The 19,413-nt window shown below is 39.8% G+C and overlaps 1 protein-coding gene across 21 annotated transcripts in view; it reads right to left on the minus strand.

The window, feature by feature from the left end:
* Positions 1-19,413, minus strand: part of DTNA (dystrobrevin alpha) — a 219,199-nt gene that overhangs the window by 79,824 nt on the left and 119,962 nt on the right. For all 21 annotated transcript variants that reach the window (XM_084510716.1, XM_084510723.1, XM_084510714.1 and 18 more), the window contains 2 exons: positions 17,426-17,493; positions 12,225-12,305 (listed from right to left, as the gene is read on the minus strand). In XM_084510716.1, coding sequence (XP_084366842.1) covers positions 12,225-12,305; positions 17,426-17,492 — 148 coding nt within the window. In that variant the 5' untranslated portion in view covers position 17,493. The remainder of the gene's footprint in view (positions 1-12,224; positions 12,306-17,425; positions 17,494-19,413) is intronic.

Consider the following 19,413-nt stretch of genomic DNA (forward strand, 5'->3'; position numbering starts at 1 on the left):
GCCAAGTCTGACTAATACCACATCTTTCTCTCTGAAATAACTTTTTCTTTTTTTTTTCTTTTCTTTTTTTTTTTCCCCTTTGATGCAACTGCTCCCAGCTGCCCTCTAACCCACAAAACCTCTCCATACCACAGGAGGCCTTCAGCTTGCTCTGACACTGCTACTTGCAAAAAGCAATTGTAAAGCGAATGCAAATGTTGAAAAAATGAGTTACTACTCATACTGTTCGTTAATTTTGAAGTAGTACGTGTTGCCAGTTCTAAAGATGCAAGGTATTATCCCCAATCTCACATGAACTGCTGTTTTCTCTAAAATCCCTGACACTGAAAGCTCGTGATGACACGCGAATATTCAGTTTAACAGTTCCTCATAACAATTTCTTCCCTCATGGCCATAGAAAAAATGTTGAGATTACATTCTCAACCTTTAATATTCAGTCATATCACAAAGGTCAGTGAAATAGAATGAGCACTTATTATACATTCAAAACTGCTCGAAGACAAAACCTTTCCTTGGCCCATCTCCTGTTTTTCAGAGTTTGACTCATGGTAATATTTTCTTTTTTATTTTTTTTAATCATTTAGGGTTGGCAAGACTGTAAACAGCAACACAAGGTACAGAATACTAATGAATTAGCAGCTGTGTATTTCCTTGAATATGAAAGATGTAGTATTTTAAATACAAACATATAGTTAAACTGACATTTTTAATATTAATTTAAATAATTTTTTACATGAACTGGACTGAATTTGGCCCACAACATTTTCATCAATTAAAAATAGAGAACTACTGAAGCTGTACTTAATGCCTGAGTAAGCTTCCTGATATCAGAATTGTATTTTTCATCCTCAGAACAGAAGAGACACACAGAAGAGAGATGGCATACACTTCTCTCTTCTTTTCTGAAGCGTTTGGGTCAATCCAGAGGGTTTCTGGGAGTGGCTGATTTATTTTAGGACAAAATCTCCAAATCTACCTCAGCTGTCAAGAGCGAGAGACTCGATATAAAGTAGGACGTTCATGTGGCACATTGGACTTAGGCAGAAAACCATCTTATGTATGAAGTCATAGGTACAGTTCAGACTTCAATCTCATTTAACCTTTTGTTGAGACTGGTAATGGAGGTGCTACTTACTGCCACCGATTCAGGCTTTCATATTTAAACACCTATTACATTTGAAAGTGAGGATTTTTTTGCCTAAAAGTCTTTGGGGATCTGAGTTATAATTGGCCTTGAGAGAAGGAGAGAAGTATCCTGGAATCCTGAAGATCATCCATTTTTTTTTTTTTCATATTAAATTTGTTTGAATAGACAATGCCTCATTCAGGCAAACTGTAGAGAACATTTGACTAAAATCTGTCCTTGTGTTCACATAATCTTTCTGCATTTGCTCCCCAGCCATTACTCATATTCCAAGCGGTGTCTTCTCCAAGAACCAGTGCTCCAGGCCCTGGATGAATCATTCAGCAAAGAGAACCCCAGAACCAGGAGGCAATTGCGGCGACTCCCATTTCAGCAAGTTGTGCTATCACGTACCAAAACATCACATTTCTCAAGGAAACAGGCATGAGGAATAGGCCAAGAAAAGGAGAAAAGCTCCCGTTGACACAAACATAACTCAACAATCAGCAACAATAAGAAAGGAAACAAAAATGCAGAATGCAAAATGACAGAGAAATGGGATTTAAGTGAAGTAGCACACATCTATATCCTTTCTCCTCTGTGTTTAATGGTGTTGTCAGGGCCCCTAGATGGAGTAAGAGTCTCAATGTGCACAGCCACTTATTTGTCATCCTTTATTTTATGCATGCAGTTCTTAAAGATATCCTACAAATCTGAGACAATAAAAAGAGTTTCAAGACAAAATGTAGATGAAAGAAATGTGGAAAATTAAACTTGGGGAAGGTCAGCACCTTTACACGAGATGCATTGCTATACCAGTGTTGACTTCATTTGTTAGAAATGTTCAACCTCCTCAAACTATATATACTGAGAGACTGACTCACTTCTTTCCTCATGTCGTAGTAATGTCAGCGAGTTCAACAGACTTACTTTCAATTTACTTTCTGTTGGGACAGAAGACACCTACAGGAACTGAAGTAAGGGCTGAGCATACACGGAACTTCCACCAGGATTTGCCACACTTTGCACAGAGATGTACCAGGGACCACTGGCAGCTCTACTGCTACAAGCCTTCTGCAGCCAACAACAATATCACCGACATATTTCAGTTTGAATTTGGCCTAGAAATGGCTTAATCCAGCACAAGGAAAACTGTCTCTGTAAAGCCACTGTGCATCATAAACGAGTCAGTGCTGGGAAGCTGAATGTTCATTGTGTGGAGTCCCAGCACCATACTGAGAACAACACACACTGAGGACATTATGCTGTGCAGTCTCTTCACGCTTACAAAACTGGGAAATTATTTTTATGGCCAACATCTTCTGTTCTCACAATTTGTCCTAACATACCAGATATATGCTGTAAGAAATCCTCCACGAAGGCTTAGAGAAAATGATCCTAGGTACAGCTGGTGGGTAAAAATAAGAGATAACCGTTAAGCTAAAGCCTGCCTTTGAATTTTCTGAGGGTTACGAAGCTGACCTACAGCATTAGAGATACACAGACTGACTTTTGATGTGACTTTGGAAACAAATTAACATGGTTTTAGAAGGAAAAAAACACTCTTTGGGAATTACAGAAGAAGTGATTTATAGTGAAAATTATGTCAGGCTCTACACTTTGAGTTTTCTTCTTTGGACTATTTGCTCTGTTCACCCTAAAGAAGCCTGTAATTGCTGAGAACATTCACCGCAGACAGACAGCATGTCTGCTGGCTCCACAGCAGCTTTATTTGTAAAAGTTGCTGGAGACAGAGGCTGAAAGGGAATGAAGCAGGGAATGAGGAAGGGCAGAAGATAGATCAGACCTTCTGCAGAGGAGGTAACTGTTTAGGCAGGAAGATGGTGCAGATGGTTCAGTTAAGGTGGAGGAAAGCTGCATAGTGCCTAGCCATTCTCCAGAGCTATGTGATAGCACCCAAACTAGAATAAAGAAAAAAGAGAGAAAAAAGAAAAAATAAAAAAAGGAAAGGAAAGGAAAGGAAAGGAAAGGAAAGGAAAGGAAAGGAAAGGAAAGGAAAGGAAAGGAAAGGAAAGGAAAGGAAAGGAAAGGAAAGGAAAGGAAAGGAAAGGAAAGGAAAGGAAAGGAAAGGAACCATAAACCAAACTAAACAACAACAAAAACCACCTCAACAAAATTCTCAACTCAGCAGACGATATGGAGAAGTACACTTTGAATGCAATGCTACTGCACGTGGATGAGGCAAAATGTTGCAGCTTATCTTCTCAGGGAAAACATTTTTTTTGCATGGGCATCAAAACTGTCCTCTACTCTTCGCAGAAAGTAGGTATGGACAGAGCTCTTGTATGACTCCTCAAAGAGTTTTCTGCTTTGAGTCCAGAACAGAGGCAGGGCTAGCTTGAGATGATGGACTGAAGGTTCCTAGGAACAAAGGACTACGATCACCAAACTCACTCCACAGCTGCTCCAAGGAAAACTTAGATATTTTTTCCCCTTTCTCTGTTATTAGTTTCTTTCCTTTGTTTCTCACTTCCCTAGCTTGTTAGTAACGGGCAATAAATCTTAGTATCACCATACTCTGAGTCTGTTTTGCTCATCATGAGAATTGTTGAGTGATCTCTCTGTCCTTATCTCAACCCTTGAGCCCTTTGCATCATATTTTCTCCCCCCTTCCCTTTGAGGAGGGGGAGTGAGAGAGCAGCTGTGGTAGAGCTCGGCTGCCCACCCGAGTAAAACTACCACAGGTTGTGAAAACACAGGAATGAAACAAAGGCTCAAGTGGAAGAGACAGTCCGCCTGAAGAAAGTGTTCTTGCAGCCATGAGGGTAACATGAAGGAGAGAGCAACCAAGAGACCAAGGGCTGAAGAGAAGTCAGAGATAAAACATGCCACAGGTAATCAGATGAAGCCAAAGAAGAGGGAGTGAAATGATGAAGGGGGAGGCTTAGAAATACAGCCTCAGGTTGAAAGGAAAAAAAACAAGAGGGTCACAGAAGAAAAAGCTCTCACATGAAGAAGCAGCAGCTCTCAGAAGATACAGTGATCGTGTTATCATCAGCAAGATATCCATTTGTTTTTATGAGATTGTATGTCTGCATGTATCTTACAATTTTTAGAATGTCTAGAAGAATACTAAGCTAATAACTGTTTTGTTTGTTTTTGTTTGTTTGTTTGTTTGCCTGTTTGTTTTTTTAAGTCATTAAGGCCATTGGTCTCCCTAATGAAATACAGAAATAAGATGCACAAGCTTTCTGGTTTTGGGTGACTAACCCAAAGCATGCCAGGTCACAGGTGACTAATCCCTGGTGCCTGGAGCAAATGTTCAGTCATCAGCTGGTGAATTGAGCAGACTGCCCAACCTTAAGCCTGTGTCAGAAATAGCACAGTGAATGGCAGTGTTAGCAGAGTTCAGGAAGTCAGTCAGACAAGGTTTTCAGCTAGGATCCAATTGCAAAGCTGTCGGCATCAAGCCTGGGCTGAGACACCTGTGTAGCGGAGGGCAGTCTATCTGTGTACCTGGGACGTGGCCTAGTCTATGTGTCTGTCAACTACTGGCTCAAAGGATGCCAGTTCAGTCATTTTCCTCTGTAAAGGACAAAATAATATTATCTGACAATTTTCTGCAGCTCAGTTCTTAACAGGAGCTGCTTGGAATAATGGTATGGTTGAAAAATCAGTCTCTAAGCACATGAGGAGGTAGGAGTTTAGGATACACAGCCTTGTGTTTTTTTGTTTTTTTTTTTTTTGTTTGACATTGAAATGAATTCCAAATGTCCACTGATAGGTCTTGTATTAATCCTGTACAAGACAGAATTGTGGTGGTAGCCTTTAAGAGCAAATAATCAGGGACATCTGAGAGACCACAAACCTGGTCCACTTTGTGCCACTGCTGAAATAAGGCTGAATTTGTAATCGTGGTCCCTCTGTGAACGTGCCAAATACACAGGTTATATGCCCGCTCTCTAACAGCTATTAGGATCTGTAAAGCATATTAATAGACTTCTACAGTTAAAAGGAGAAGAAAAGAAAATCTGAACCCATTTTCGGGATATTGTTCTGTGAGTGAACACTTACAGACTAAAATCCTTATGAAGGATTTGTCTGCAGGGAATATGCTAAATCAAGCCCTTTTGAACTTTTGATTAAATAATTGATGCATAATGCAGAATGTATAATATATGCATCCTTTTCCCATAGTTGCCTGGAAACCCATATGGAATAGTACTAGCAGTTCCAGGAGCATTTATTCTCTAAGTCGCTGGTAAAGACAAAGGAACAAAAAAGTTTTTAAAATCATTAGCTCATCTTTCTTTCCATTATTCAAGTACAGCAGGATACCAGAATTAGTAACTTACACAATGGTATTGTGGGTCTTGTAATAGAGTGATTTTTTTTTAAAGCTATATCATTTGGAGTCATATGAATGACTATAAGTCTCAGATTCTGATTTAAAAAAAAAAAAATTAAATTAATGGTAATAAGCAGATCGTAGAATATCCAAGAGGATCAACAGAGAATAAAGATAAGAAATCTATTTTTTAAAAACAGTTATACAACTTCTAAGCCAATCTCCCAGAAGACTACCACTGAGGGTCTAGAAGGATAAGAAGATACCGTGATCAAAAATTCTAGAGGCAGATTGTTTTCACAGGAAATAATGTTTCAAATTGCAGGCAAGCAGACCTTTTACACTTCTCGAATATGCAACTTTGCTTGTCATTCAATCTGATTGCTCTGTGACCCAGCCCGAATCTATCTTGTGCTTTACTGCTTCCAGGATGAAATAAAAACATGATAAAAACCAACAATGAGAAAAGAGCACTAATCATAGAACCCTACAATGATGGAGGATTAAGTTATTTAACTTAAACAACTCTATAAATATGATAATTTGGTGCCTCCATTTCTCATGGTCATGCTAAGAAAAAAAAAAGAGAATGAGGGACAAGCACAAATTGCACAGCCCATACAGTCCTTGAAAACTAAAAGGCAGGATACTGGGAATGATGGCCTCTTGCCACAACAAGGATCTTCATGGGATTCTTGCACACACCATCAAGCATTTCTTGTGGACTCCAAACTCTGTTTTACTTTAGAGAAAGTTGGTACTGAGTCGAAGAAAGAATGGCTGTATGGTATGGTAGTGAGTCGTTTCATTTCAGTAAAAAGAAACTGTTGTGAATGCCTGAATCAATGAACTTTCATATCAAAATATGAAAGATTTGGTGGGTTAAGTACCAACAGACCAGTCCTGAACACTTCTAAATATCTTCTAGGTTTGTTCAAAAAGGTCCCAAACAGGCAACTTTTTGGATATGGAGCATATTTTCTCATGAAGAAGAGCAAATTGAAACTGTATCTATTATCGACTTCCTAAGCCATTGGACAAGAAGAAGGTCACAGCACCGTTTCCAGCATGGAATCAAGACTTTCATATCCTTTCCTTTTACTCAAAGTAGCAGATAATGTGACTTTTCATTTTGTGGTGAATGGCAGATTGAATGGGATGTGTTAAGACAGTATTTTAAGCATCAGTCCAGTAAAGAAAACAAAACAGACCAAAACCTACCAGTAATTCTATTTCAGTTTAATAAAATCACGTTTTTAAAAGCGATTGCCATCCTGAGCAGGGCCAGTAGCTCACACAGGTTGATCTCATCATTTTATACTAAAATTGCCAGTTTCTAGGACAAACCAGTTTCAGCAGCTTGCTGTAGCGTTACAGGAGGTATAAGAGCACAGAAGGAAAAAAGCTCTAAGTATCTAAAAATAGTGTGTTTACAATAACTGTCATTCATTTTCAGTGGGAAATTATTATATTTCAGGAGGGTGAGAAATTATTCTAACTTAAAACAAATGTAAAAAGGCAGATCAGATCAGAGAGGCACCCAAGAGCACGTATGGAGATTAAGCTGACATGCCTACATGCCTGGCTGTGACTACATAAGCCCAGGGGAGGCAGGAGGAAGGGCAGGGTGGAGGTGGAGGAGGCTGCCCTGGACATTCACAAGGTCTCCATCACAACAGTGGCAGCTCCGCTTCCAATGTGCAAACAGCTGTATTATGACTTGGATAAGACAAAACAAAACAAAAAATCATTCATGCAGAAGAATATTGAAGGGAGAAACAAAGACAGTGAAACCCTAAGGTGTTGGGATTAAACTATCAGAGAAAAAAGCTTCCTTTTTGTCTGCATTAATTAAGCCCCATATTACCATCATCATCATGGCTTTAGATTCAAGCTTTCAACTGCCAATGATTTATTCTGATCTAGGGAAATCAGCAAAATCTGCTTTTTGCAGCCAGAGTCATAGAATAATCTCACACCATGTTCAGAAAAGTTCATTAAGGACAGCAGTAGTTTTCCAGCTGCACAGCTCTGTATTAGTGAGTGATGTTTAATTGTATAATGGCTTTGATTATGATATGTTGTTATGTTCTACTCCTGCTGCCACCATATCCCGGAGGGAATTTGCATGCGAACATGGTATTTCATCTCAGATTGTTTTTCTGTATAAACAAATGGGTTTTAATAAATTCACTGGAAATCAAATATTAAAATAAACCAACAGAACAATGATGACTGGGGAGTACTACAAATCATACTTTTTGGTGTTTCCTGAATACGAGACTGTTGAAAAATACATGCAGCTGCTGCCATTGGTCACTTGTACCTTATTTTAGGAAAGCCTTATTACTCTTCTGTGTCTGAATGCTGTGGATAGAGAGCTGTAAGTCAAGATGGCATCTTCCTTGCATGGTGAGAATGTACATTGGATGTTTCAAAACCTATTTCAACACACAGGAGGTCAAGCAAAGTACAGCACCCTAATGTTTGACTTTGAGCAACGTTGGGTTTGTAGGATTTAAGTTCCGTGACTGTTGCAGACCTCATAGTGCTCATCTGTAGTTTTTCCATCTCCCCCCTTGACAGTGGGCACTATTTAGGGCCTCCTTTAAAGCACACTAGGAAATCTAGGTGATGAAGAAGTCAGCTAGCTGCATTTTGTACATTTTGCACAGTACAGACTGCAATAAACATGTAGCACTTTTGATCAGGTTTCTGCACCTGCTTCCTGTCTGTTTTGATTATCCCAGATAATGAAATTTAACCTCAAATGATGAGGGTGCTGTTATTTCTGAGACTACATTCAACAGAAAGACCCACTAGAGTAGCCATGGTCAGCTCACATGCTCCTGCTTTACATTCTTAGATCTAAGGATGATGCAACCACCAGTAGGGTTTTCTTTCAGGTCCATCTCTCCAAGACTATTGGAATTCATCTGAAATTATTCATGTCCCAGTCTGAAGACCTTCTCAAGATTTTTCTTTTTCTTCTCCTCAAGATTTTTCTTTTTTAGCATTAAATTTTCTTTGAGTTTTGAGTTTTTTTTTTTGTTTGTTTTTTGTTTTTTTTTTTCAGAAGAGGTACATACATCTTGTGCTAGTCCTTATGATTAAGAGAAGACTACTGTTATTGCAATAACTCTATTTCTACAGGAGTTGTGCAAACTAGGAACCAAGTAGCATGTAATCATCTCTTTCAGTACCCCACAAATCCTCAAATGTACCTACACTACCGACAGAGTTTGTCTGTTCATTACTCCTCTGCTTGGAAATTGTAATCAGAAATAGAGAAGCATATAGTGAGTTTATATTCATGCTGCACTAGTAAAGCTTCCCAGGTTTTGGAATTCCTGCATGCAGAATTTGATTGATCTTCTACTTCTGGGATGTCATAGATTGCATTCCACGTTTGGGCACTAGCAGAGTCAGAGGTGTGCCACCAATATTTTGTAAATGTTATTGTTATTCATTGGTAGCATCAACATAGGAAAAGGAGTATGCTTAAATCTGAAGGAAGCTTTCTTTAAAAGATAGCTTTGCTTTTTTTTTTTTTTCTTCAAATTTATGTACATATTTTCTGAGTCCTTATGAAGAATTTCTTGCTCCTCTGAAGAATTAAGCTGGACTGATTTCAATTCCATCCTGTTTGACAAATAACTGCAATGACTGATATTGATTTTTCTCACTCTGCTGATTTTATTTAAACTGGCTGTTGGTTTAAATGCTCACAGAGATTTTTATAAAAGAAACACTTCTCACATGCACGGTAGTTTTCCTAAAGTTTTACAGAATTATCACAAAGACATATATTTGCAGTTTTGAAGAATGTTTGCTATGTATCTTTAGTTATCTTCCTATTGTGAAAATGAAATAATTCAGTCGTGCAATTAAGCTGATCAACAAGTGTTAGTATCCAGAGTACAACACATGTAGGGGTATTCTGGTAAAGGGTGGTAAATTGTCACCTCCTCTATAATTTTTGGCCACATAGTCTAACTAGCTCAAGGAGAGATACTGCAAGAGAGAACAGCCCTTAGACTGCCAGTGCATCTTCGCCCATTATACAGTGCTTACTTCACCAGTAAACCCCATTCTTCTGATGAAGGTTGCAGCAAAACACTCTTGTAGTGAGAGAATTCACAAAGGGAGGCAAGGAAATGAGGCTGTGCCTGCATTAAAGACAGCAGAAACAAACATTGCATTGTTTGCAGTAAGTGGAGCTGCCTGATATCCCAGGACTGTCACACTCTGTTCTATGCTAATGTGCACCTTTGGGTAAAAAAGCAGGTGTTAATAAAACCTCTGCTCTACTTTTCTTGGAAGAGCCACTTCTGGCACTCAAAGCAGCTCTTTGCTTCCATCCTCATACACCTCCAGCCTGCAGCCAAGAGCAGCTCCTGCAATTTATTAAATTAGTTCTTTTAAAAAACCCCTTAAATACATTTTTTCCGAGCAATTTTTTTCCCAGTGAGCCTGGGCTGGTATGAGTGAGTGAAAAGCTGGTCGAGGCAGGGCAGGAGAGCACAGCTGAAAGCATGGCTTGAGTGACAGGAGGTGCTATCCACAGGGAGTGGAGTGGGACTGCCTTTGAGCTTTTTCTTTTTATATCCTCCCCTAAATGAAACATCTCGCATGCAGCAGAAGGGCTTTTTTTTTTTTTTCTTTTCCCTATGTCACTTTTTTTTCCTCTTGAACATATTACTGGGTACTGCTTAATGGCAATTTCTGCAGGAAATAAAAAAGAGTCAGCTCACTGACATGAGCAGGAGGTCTGATATTAACCATTTCAGGGCAGCTCTTGGGTCAGCAGCTCTCTGTTTAGAAGCATTGCTTGAAATCTCATCAGGTAAATGAATGACTTCTCTTCCTACTAGTAAGAGTAACCCATCTGGGAGAACAGCAGTTGGACAGAAGCAATGAGAAGAAACCTGTACTTCATGGTGAAAAGATGTGTGCAACTCATCCCATTCCAGAGCAATGGAAATTATTTCTTAAGTTGCACAGAACCTAATTCTTAGGACAATATTTTCATGTCTCTCTCTCTTTTTTTTTTTTTTTTTTTTTTGGAAGAGGTTGTTACAACATAACTCTTGATATAAAACCCGAAAATTGCTTCTCCTAGCTTATCAGTGGTAACCAGAAGGCCAGAAGGCAAGCAGTGTCCATGAGGGACTTGGCGCAACCTGGCAAACTGAAGGGCATGTTCACTATATGATGAACAGAAAGAAAAGTTCCATAAAAGCAGATCCAACTTGATAAACACGAGGAACAAAGTAAAGATTAACAACCAGTATTTTTAATTAGCCAGCCACTCCCAACAATGAGGCTACTGCACCTTTATGTCTTTGTTTTCGTTTTTGTTTTTCATTTGCTTCATACACAGTTACCAAAGCAATTAGTGCTACAAGTTTGCTCTCAGCATCAACTTCATTAGATATCTCTATCACTTCAGGTTATTGAACTATAACCATGAAAATGAAGTGGAAATTTCATCCACTTAAGCGTAAAATATAAAAAACATAAAATTAACAACTGAACACAGCATAAATGTATCTTTTGATACATTTCCTTCTGAGTGGCAGAAGACAGCTGCTGGACAGGTACTAAAACCCTCCTAAATTTTGTGTCTGGCAACCTGCTTATAATGTGATATGAATCTTCAGCTAAACACAAATTAAAAATATTAGGAATGTGCTGGAGATGTGACTGAAAGGCCAACTCTGTAGCTAACAATCTGATAAATACTCTCCAAAGTCTTCCGCCACAGCTTGGCCACTCTAGTATGTTTGGACAGCATAAATTAAATATTTCTGTAACACAGATAGATGTAGCCTCAGAACAAGGACTTCTGTCCCAGGCGGGTAATCCCTATCTACACCGAGCTTTTCTTAATGTATTTACCACTGCACACAGCACAAAGCATAGCCAAGCTATCACTCTGGTTTAAATGTGATAACTAAAAAACTTGTTTTCTCTGCATTAGTCCTCTCCCTCCTAGTACTAATGACAAGAGTTCCCATGGGTAAGATTTTTTTTTAATTAAAATTAGTGTGAAAAGGTCCAGTAAAGCACATAAACCAAAACCCACCATTCTACATAATTGCACAATATTTCAGACAGAGAACAAATGATACAATCCATTACAGATTTTATATGCATTTTTCCATTAAAGTTTATAGCTTTTCTCATGAATGTGTTCATAGAAGTTGAAACTGTAGAGAAAGACAGACATAATCTCAGAAGAAATGCTAAAAAGATCACTAATTAAGTGGGAAACTTCTCAGGAATGAAGCCTAGAAGGCGGAAGAAAGGCATGCAGAGATTACAAGCAGGTTCCTCCACTCGAAAGAGATCTTTCCAGCTGACCTTCTGGAAAAAAGGTGCCGACTAATGTTGCACACACTTTGCTGCAAACCAAATAGACTGGAATCACCATTTCTCCTTCGCAGAGTTGCTATAAAAACACTTAATTTGCAGGATTGCTGGAACTCCCAAATATGATTTACAAGAAAATTGGACAATGTAGTCAGCATACATGTTAATTAAAGCTGTGGCCTGCATGAAGACCCACACTTCTGTGACACAGGCATATGTGAGACAAGATCCTTACATAAACAAATCAGTATTTAAAATCTGCCCAGGTACTCTGGTTAGTGTGTTGTGTTGTTTTTTTTTTGCCATGCAAGATCCAATAGTTCTTTTTTTTGTGTGTGATGGCTCTGAGGCACAGACCATGGAGTGCAATGGACAGCTAATTGCAATAGTATATGAAAAAAGGGCTGACATACTTACAGTTGCATTTCTTCTGAACAAATCTGAGCTTACAGGCTGTTCGGTAGGTGGACAAACGAATGCGATCCAGATCTTGAGCCCCTAGTGGAAGAGAATAGCAGAGACATTTGTATGGAATATAACCTATGTGTATCTTTGGTAACAGGGATGCCAGAGAACAAAGGGGACACAGAAGCTGACTCTGTTTAATTATTTTCAAGGTTATCTCCTTTGCAGGGAGAGTGATGAGGGGAGGGCAGAAAGATGGAGAAAGGTGGGAGCTACAGCGTTAAAAAACTTTTACGAAGGAAGGCAAGGAATAGTCAGCCCACTGTGTCTGTCACTTTGAAGAACAATCTGGTCAAGCTGCAGGCTAAAAGACACACTGGCCAGGCTCCAACAGAAGGGAAAACCTCCATCTAATTTTAATATTTAACAACAAAGCTCATAACAAATATCTTTGGCAGACGCGCCAGATCAGAACGAGGTATTGCCAGCAAACCAAATTGGAAACAATATCATGCCGTAACTAAAAGGCTGATAGTGATCTGCAGAAGGGGGCAAAAATGCTGCAAGGAGCATGGGGCATCCTCCGTTTTGCAGAGGTATGTTCTCTGCAACGGAGATCGCTGAGCCGGCTCCCTGGCTCACACACAGCTTGGCCCTGGCCTCTCCAGCTTAAAGATCTGGCAGCGTTTCCAGAGCAGCTGTCCAGGAGATAGGGGTAGGAGCTGACTGGTAGCTACTCCACGTGAAAGAGCAGCCGAAAAGGACTGGGATGGGGGGCAGAATCTGGCACGGTGTCTTCAGGCATACTGCTGGTGTGTATCATCTGCTACACTTTCCAAAAGTCTCAAAAAGTTGATGAGTAGGTTGTTATTTAAATGTTTCTCCTTCTTGGCTGGTATGCCTTACACAAGGAGTGTTGCTGCATAGCTACAATATGGCCTATGAGATGCGAGACTGCTTATTAATTGTGCCACGCATTTCATGGAATGATGTACAACTGAGCTCTTGCATATTTGTTTTCTCACTGTGGTTGGCCCTAGAATAAAAGAGTGAAAACCATTCTGTTCAATTGAGCAGCCTCCTCTCTAGGAACGGTACCAACCTACAAGAGCAGGGCTTCTCCAGGAACTGTCCAAATGAAACATATCAATACAAGTGAAATATGGCCCTATTCTGCTTTTACCCATTTCCCAAAGGCTTTCCTTGAAATTCCTCTTCATGTTATTCGACTGGCCGCTCGGCTTCACTGCTGCATGTATGGCCATGTCAGCATCGTTCACATACACTTTCTTAAACAATCTGGCACCCTTTGGACCCGAGTATTGCAAATGTGCTCCACCCTGTGAGATGAAAACAAGAACGATACTCTCCCCTCTCCCCAGACTCTGCTCTTTTCCTGACCGCATTGTCCCACACCATCTTCCCGGGGCTCTCAGCTACTCCCTTCTGCCAGCTGGTTGTCTTAACACCATCTGTTCCTGGAAGAAGCTATCTTTAACTACTTCACATCAGGTCTGGAAAGTCTTGTGTTTTTTTCACCATAGGCTTATTGCTAAATTACTGTTTTTCTCTTCTGTATTAGTACCCCATTGACAGCTTTTGGAAAACTCCTTTACTGTTGAAGGAGAGGGTAACGCTTACAACAACAAGTCTTTCCTTTTTTAGTAGGACCAATGAGTAATACAAACTTCACTTTTTTCCCTTTTAACCTTAGTGCAAGACACTAATAAAAGCTTCCAAAGCTCCTTCAGCATTCTAATAAGATGAACAGGTTCAAAGCAAAGTGAGACTGGCTCGTACTTTCTAGGTTGTAGTATTAATTCCAAATAAACAAAACTGTAGGCAGTAATGATGCTTTTTTTCCCCCTACTAATTGCACACACTGACTTGTATTACTTTGGGAGGAGGTGTTTTTGTTGATAAATCCATGGAACATACGACTTAATTCTACCATGATTCACATTTTACCACGGTCTGAGATCCATTTGTCAAATAACTTCTGTAAAAACATGACTTCATTTACATGGAGAGTGCTGAAAAATATGTAGAAAGATGTGTGGGACTGAGCACAGGAAATGAGAATGGGAATTTACAACTTGCCTACAGGATTGCCAGTGGCCTCTCATTCTCTTTGCCCACTGGCAGTGTTTCACGGTTTCTTTTAAATATTCTCATCTAGGTAATACTGTTGGCAGTTCTCAAAAATAATAAAAGGATACACTGCAACCCTTGGCTGCTGTTTTCATGCTGGATAATATGTGCTGGCAGCACTACCATAACGTACATTTTGATTTTTTTTTCATCAGAGCAGTCTGGATATATGAGCATGTCAGGTAAGACTAAGGGTAGCCTACTGATGTGACATCCAGTGGTGCACCTTGAGAGATAAGATTCAACCTAAACTTTAACTCTACAGAATATGATATTGGTTATGATACTAATTCACAAAGGTTTGTAATTTGGCACTAGAAAGATGCCTCTCCTGAAGAAAGGGAAACAAAGAAGTCAAACTAAACATCTCTACTTACAGGGAAAATCATACACTGCCCCAAATCTGAAGTGAGAGTCAAATTCATCTACTCTTTCTTCAGAACAAGCTTCCTACAAAGGCATGAACAATTGGATTTTTTTGCTGTCTGGAACATGATCCACTTCTAAAAACATAGCAGGGTTTTAATTACAGACTTGCAGATACCACCACAAGAACCTAAAACACTGGCAAACTCCTCTACATCATCTATTTTTTCCTCTAACACCGGCAGGTTGAGGAGTTCAACTTTCTACCAGCAACTTATGTTTTTTTACAATGCTAGGAAACTTTGCACGACCCAGGGTATGTAGGGCATGTTAAGTGCATGATTTTTGTTCAGCATGGACTGTGTGGGCTTGCACCCATCTGAGGGGACCTGAATGCAATGACAGCAGGATGAGTTTCTGTTTCAGTGCAGCATACCCTTTATACCCACAGGATCTCAACATGCAAAATTGAGCGTTTTATGAATGTGAATGCTTCTTTGCCTAAAACATATTTAGTTTGTCACACACAAAAGAAATGCATTTTCCCCTCTATCTTTTTACCTGGTTGGAACCTGGTTCTCTGTGTGCATATGCAGCAATAGCAGGAACAAAGGCAGGCAGATAGGAAAGGCAGGAACACATGAGATAAACCAGACATAAGTAAATATGTCAAAATACTAAAATGTGAAAGAAAAATAACTATTTGTGTAGACTATGGGAAAATAATCCCTCCTCATTCTCCAACTATTCATTGTCAATTTTCCCAATTTTCCCAGCACTGCCTTACTTCCCTCAAAACAACCCAGAACAACAAAGCAGCCTTCAGCCCTGTGGGAGCAAACCATAAACACCCACTGCAAATTCTTAAGGAATTATCTCCTGGTTTGGGAGTTCAGAAGCATTTCAAACAGACTGAAGTTAATGGAATTTTTGCCATTGACTTGAGCTGACACAAGCTCAAGTCCTCCGTATAATTGTAATTAAAAGTATACTATGTTATGGATGTTATGGTAATGGAGAAATGCATCATCATCATCCTTTTTTTTTTTTTTTTCCTTCTACCTAATAAACATGCTTTCCTTCCACTGGCCTGGGATATTGTACCAAAGGGACAAGAGGAATATCCATCTGAGTTACAACAGAAACCCTTGTGTGGTATTGAAAGAAGTACAGAGCACAACAGAGCTCGTGGACACCACGGAACGGGCCAAGACCATTCTCAATAGGCCAGCTGAATGAAAAGTCCTTATTTTGGAGAGTTCGTGATCACAGATGCAGGCCTTTTGGTGCCCTTGGGAACCGAAGAGCCCTCACTATATTGATTCACCAGCATAGACCTGGCCTTTCAGTGTGCACAGTTGCTCTGGTCCCATTAATGCCGCGATCCATTACGGCCTTGTTACTTTTGAGTTCAGAGGCCTAAAGTCTTGATAAACAGAGCAGAAAGGGCAACCAGCTCCTAGTGATAACCCGATGAAATATTTTGAACAATAAGTATTCCTAAAAATCAAAGTTTCACTGTTCTGTCATTTTTACTATATTGTGAGGGACATCGTACTTATTACCGACAAAACTTTGGTAAATCTAGTAAAAGGGCGACAGTCTCAAACTTCATACATAATGCAGCTTCCCTGAGAAATGGTGGTTTGTTTGCAAGGGAAATGAGAGATGAGTTCCAAGAGAATAGTAGGAGCACTGTTAGTATAGCACACCCATGACACACGGGTCCGTGGGGACCACAAAGCTTCACTAGAAAATATAAAACATGCACTGAAGTGAGATATGTTCTACATGAGACCCTTCACTGGGCCTGGCTGGGATGGAGCTATCTTTCTTCATAGCAGCCTGCACGGTGCTATCTTTTTGATTTGTGGCTAAAACAGTGTTGATAATACACCAATGTTTTACCTATCACTGAGCAGTGCTTGCAGACTGTCAAGGTTCTCTCTTTTTCCCACTCTGCCCCAACAGTGAGCAGGCTTGGGGTGGGCAAGGGGCTGAGAGAAGACACACCAAGGACAGCTGACCTGAACAAGGCAAAGGGGTAGTAGTCCATATGATATAGGGTCATGCACAGCAATAAAAGCCAGAGGTAGAAGAAGGGAATGGGAAGTTTTGCCTTCCAATGTATATACTGCTTGAAGACTGCCTGACTATTGGTTTGGTTTTGGGAGACGGTGAGTGACTGTCTTTGCATCACTATTTTTTTTTTCTCTCTCTTTTTTTTTTTTTTTTCTCTTTCCTCAACTTATTTAACTGTCTTCATCTAAACCCACAAGGTTTTTTGCTTTTGCTCTTCCTGTTCAGGGATGTGAGGGGAGTGAGCAAGTGTCTGGGTGCACACTTAACAGCTGGTTGGGCTCAACCCACAACAGAAATCCCCCAAATACAGTCTTTTGGAGACCTATTTTCCTTCTTCCTTGCTACCTGTGTATTTCAGCATATTTGTCTCAAGGAGCCATTGATTAAAATAATTCTTTATGATGTAGATAAATACGTACACTGGTGTAGAAAATCCCTCTCCCCTGCTATTTGGTCAAATCAGCCCATTTTCCTGTAGTTTTGGTCTCACAATATTAAACTTTCAGTGAAACAAATGTATCAGTTACTTGAGATGGAAAGCTTACATAAATTTTACTGACATTGCATTGCAACTGGCATGGTCTACCACAGTGACATTTCTAGGAAGTACTTACGCATTTCTGCAAACAGCTGCCTTCTTTCTGCCATGGTATTTCCTCTTTTCCCGCAATCTTCAATCATTCTGGAAGACAAAATCGTGTGAAAATATTGAGTATTATTCCCAGGCTGAACATACATATTTAAGCATCCAGAACTGATCCCGGAGAACCTCTGAGGTTGACTGGTGCTCCAAATGCACCCAGTGCCTTTTCCCAGCCTCTCTGTGGTGTCGTTTGGGGGGAAGCTGGTCCCAAAATTGTCTTCCATTCCCTAGACTCAGCTTTCAAGCATTTGTTTTCCCTCTCTCTCTCTCCCAAAGGCAATGTTTCGTTTTTCCGCTTGATGTAACTGACTGACTTACATAACACAAGCTCTGAAATTCAATTTAGGTTTTGTTAAATAAGGAATCTTCAGTTTAAGTTATATAAGAGTGAGGAAATCATAAGAGATTCAGATATTATTTTATAGTTTAGAAAATGCCTTTCTTGCCAGTTCTGGGTGGAAGAAACAGAAACAAAAAATAACACAACAGCAACTAAATCCATATAACACCTCCATTTACTCAAGCAAATACACTCCAAATATTCATTCAAATTCAAGACAGTATGGTTCTGATTAAACGGGTCCCAGTAAAAGGCTCAGAAGTAAGGATATTTTTTTCCTTCAGTGCTCAGATATCCAAATCTTCAGAATATTACTAAGAGCGCTACTGCTAGATAGAGAATAAACAAAGGCTTACTTCACAGCCAGCATTCACACTGGGAAAGACTAAAGCCTCCAGAATAAAGACAAGCATCTTTAGCAGCACTCAAAAAATGAAACCAGTGTCAGCTTCACCACTTCCTACGGATAATTACTCTAGCAAACCAAAATCTTTCCCTCCCTGCCAAGCCTGGTTAGGGCTTCTGACCTGCATTTTAATCTACACCCGTATTTCAACTAGATTTTGTGAGATAACACTGGGCCACCTGGGATTAAAAAAGAGATATTCTGCAGAGAAACACAATCCAAAACATTCTGCTGTCTTCAGTAGCAAACCCACATATGAATTTAATAGGAAGGATGAAAGTATTGGATGCTGAAGACTACCATCTGCCCACCAAAGGACTCAGGATGGAAGACCAGTTTCCTTTCACTTCTTGGAGAAAGGAAGGCAATCACATAAGAGTTTTTTGATTTTTTTTCTTCCATAATGCACTGTTCAAATGAAGTGCGGCGACATTATAGCTGTCTTTTCCAAATAGTCTATTCATTTCTCTGAGTACTGATAAAGGCTCCACTAAAGTGCTATTTACAGTGGACGTTTTGTGATGTGAGCAGCAGCCCCACTAGGAGGAGGACAAAGGGTATGGCTGCATTGTGTTTGCAGGTATATTCAAGTTCGCTCATGCTCTAATTTGGCTGGGAGTGATACGGATGTGTGTAGCATGGCATTAAGCTGGAGCTAATATATCTTGCCCTTCTGCAGAGATAACAGCTTTCAGTACAGAGCTTTGCTGAAGTGGCCACACAGCCTCTGATCTGAAGCTCGTTCACGTCTTGCTTGTTGAGAAGTGTCAGGGAAGGCTCACATCTATCTGCAAAATGAGATATGCCTTAAGACCCCCAGCCTGCATCCTAAATAGGAATGTTGTTTGTCCCTGCATCAGCCTTAAATCTCTGCCCATAGAAGATGAAAAAGTATGTGATCCCACTAACCCCAGCTCAAATCTCCCACCCCTTTCTCCTTCTAACTGAACTTACAGCAGTAGACAAATTTGCTATGGAAAACCACCAGGTCTCCTACGACAGGTGGGTTAATAAAGCCATTTGAAAAGATAGCATCTTTTACCAGGCAGGACAGTTGAGTGAATACTTCACAGCAAATACAAGTTTAGATTAACTTTTATTATTTGTAGGTTTGTTCAAAATGGCCTCCCTATGGAAGCCTGAGTTATGTGCATATAAATACAAATAACTTTGAAAGACTCTCACTGCAGTAGATATTTTTCAGATTTTAAAA

Source organism: Aythya ferina (genome assembly GCF_964211825.1).
Source record: "Aythya ferina genome assembly, chromosome: 2".
Classification (NCBI taxonomy): Eukaryota; Metazoa; Chordata; class Aves; order Anseriformes; family Anatidae; genus Aythya; species Aythya ferina.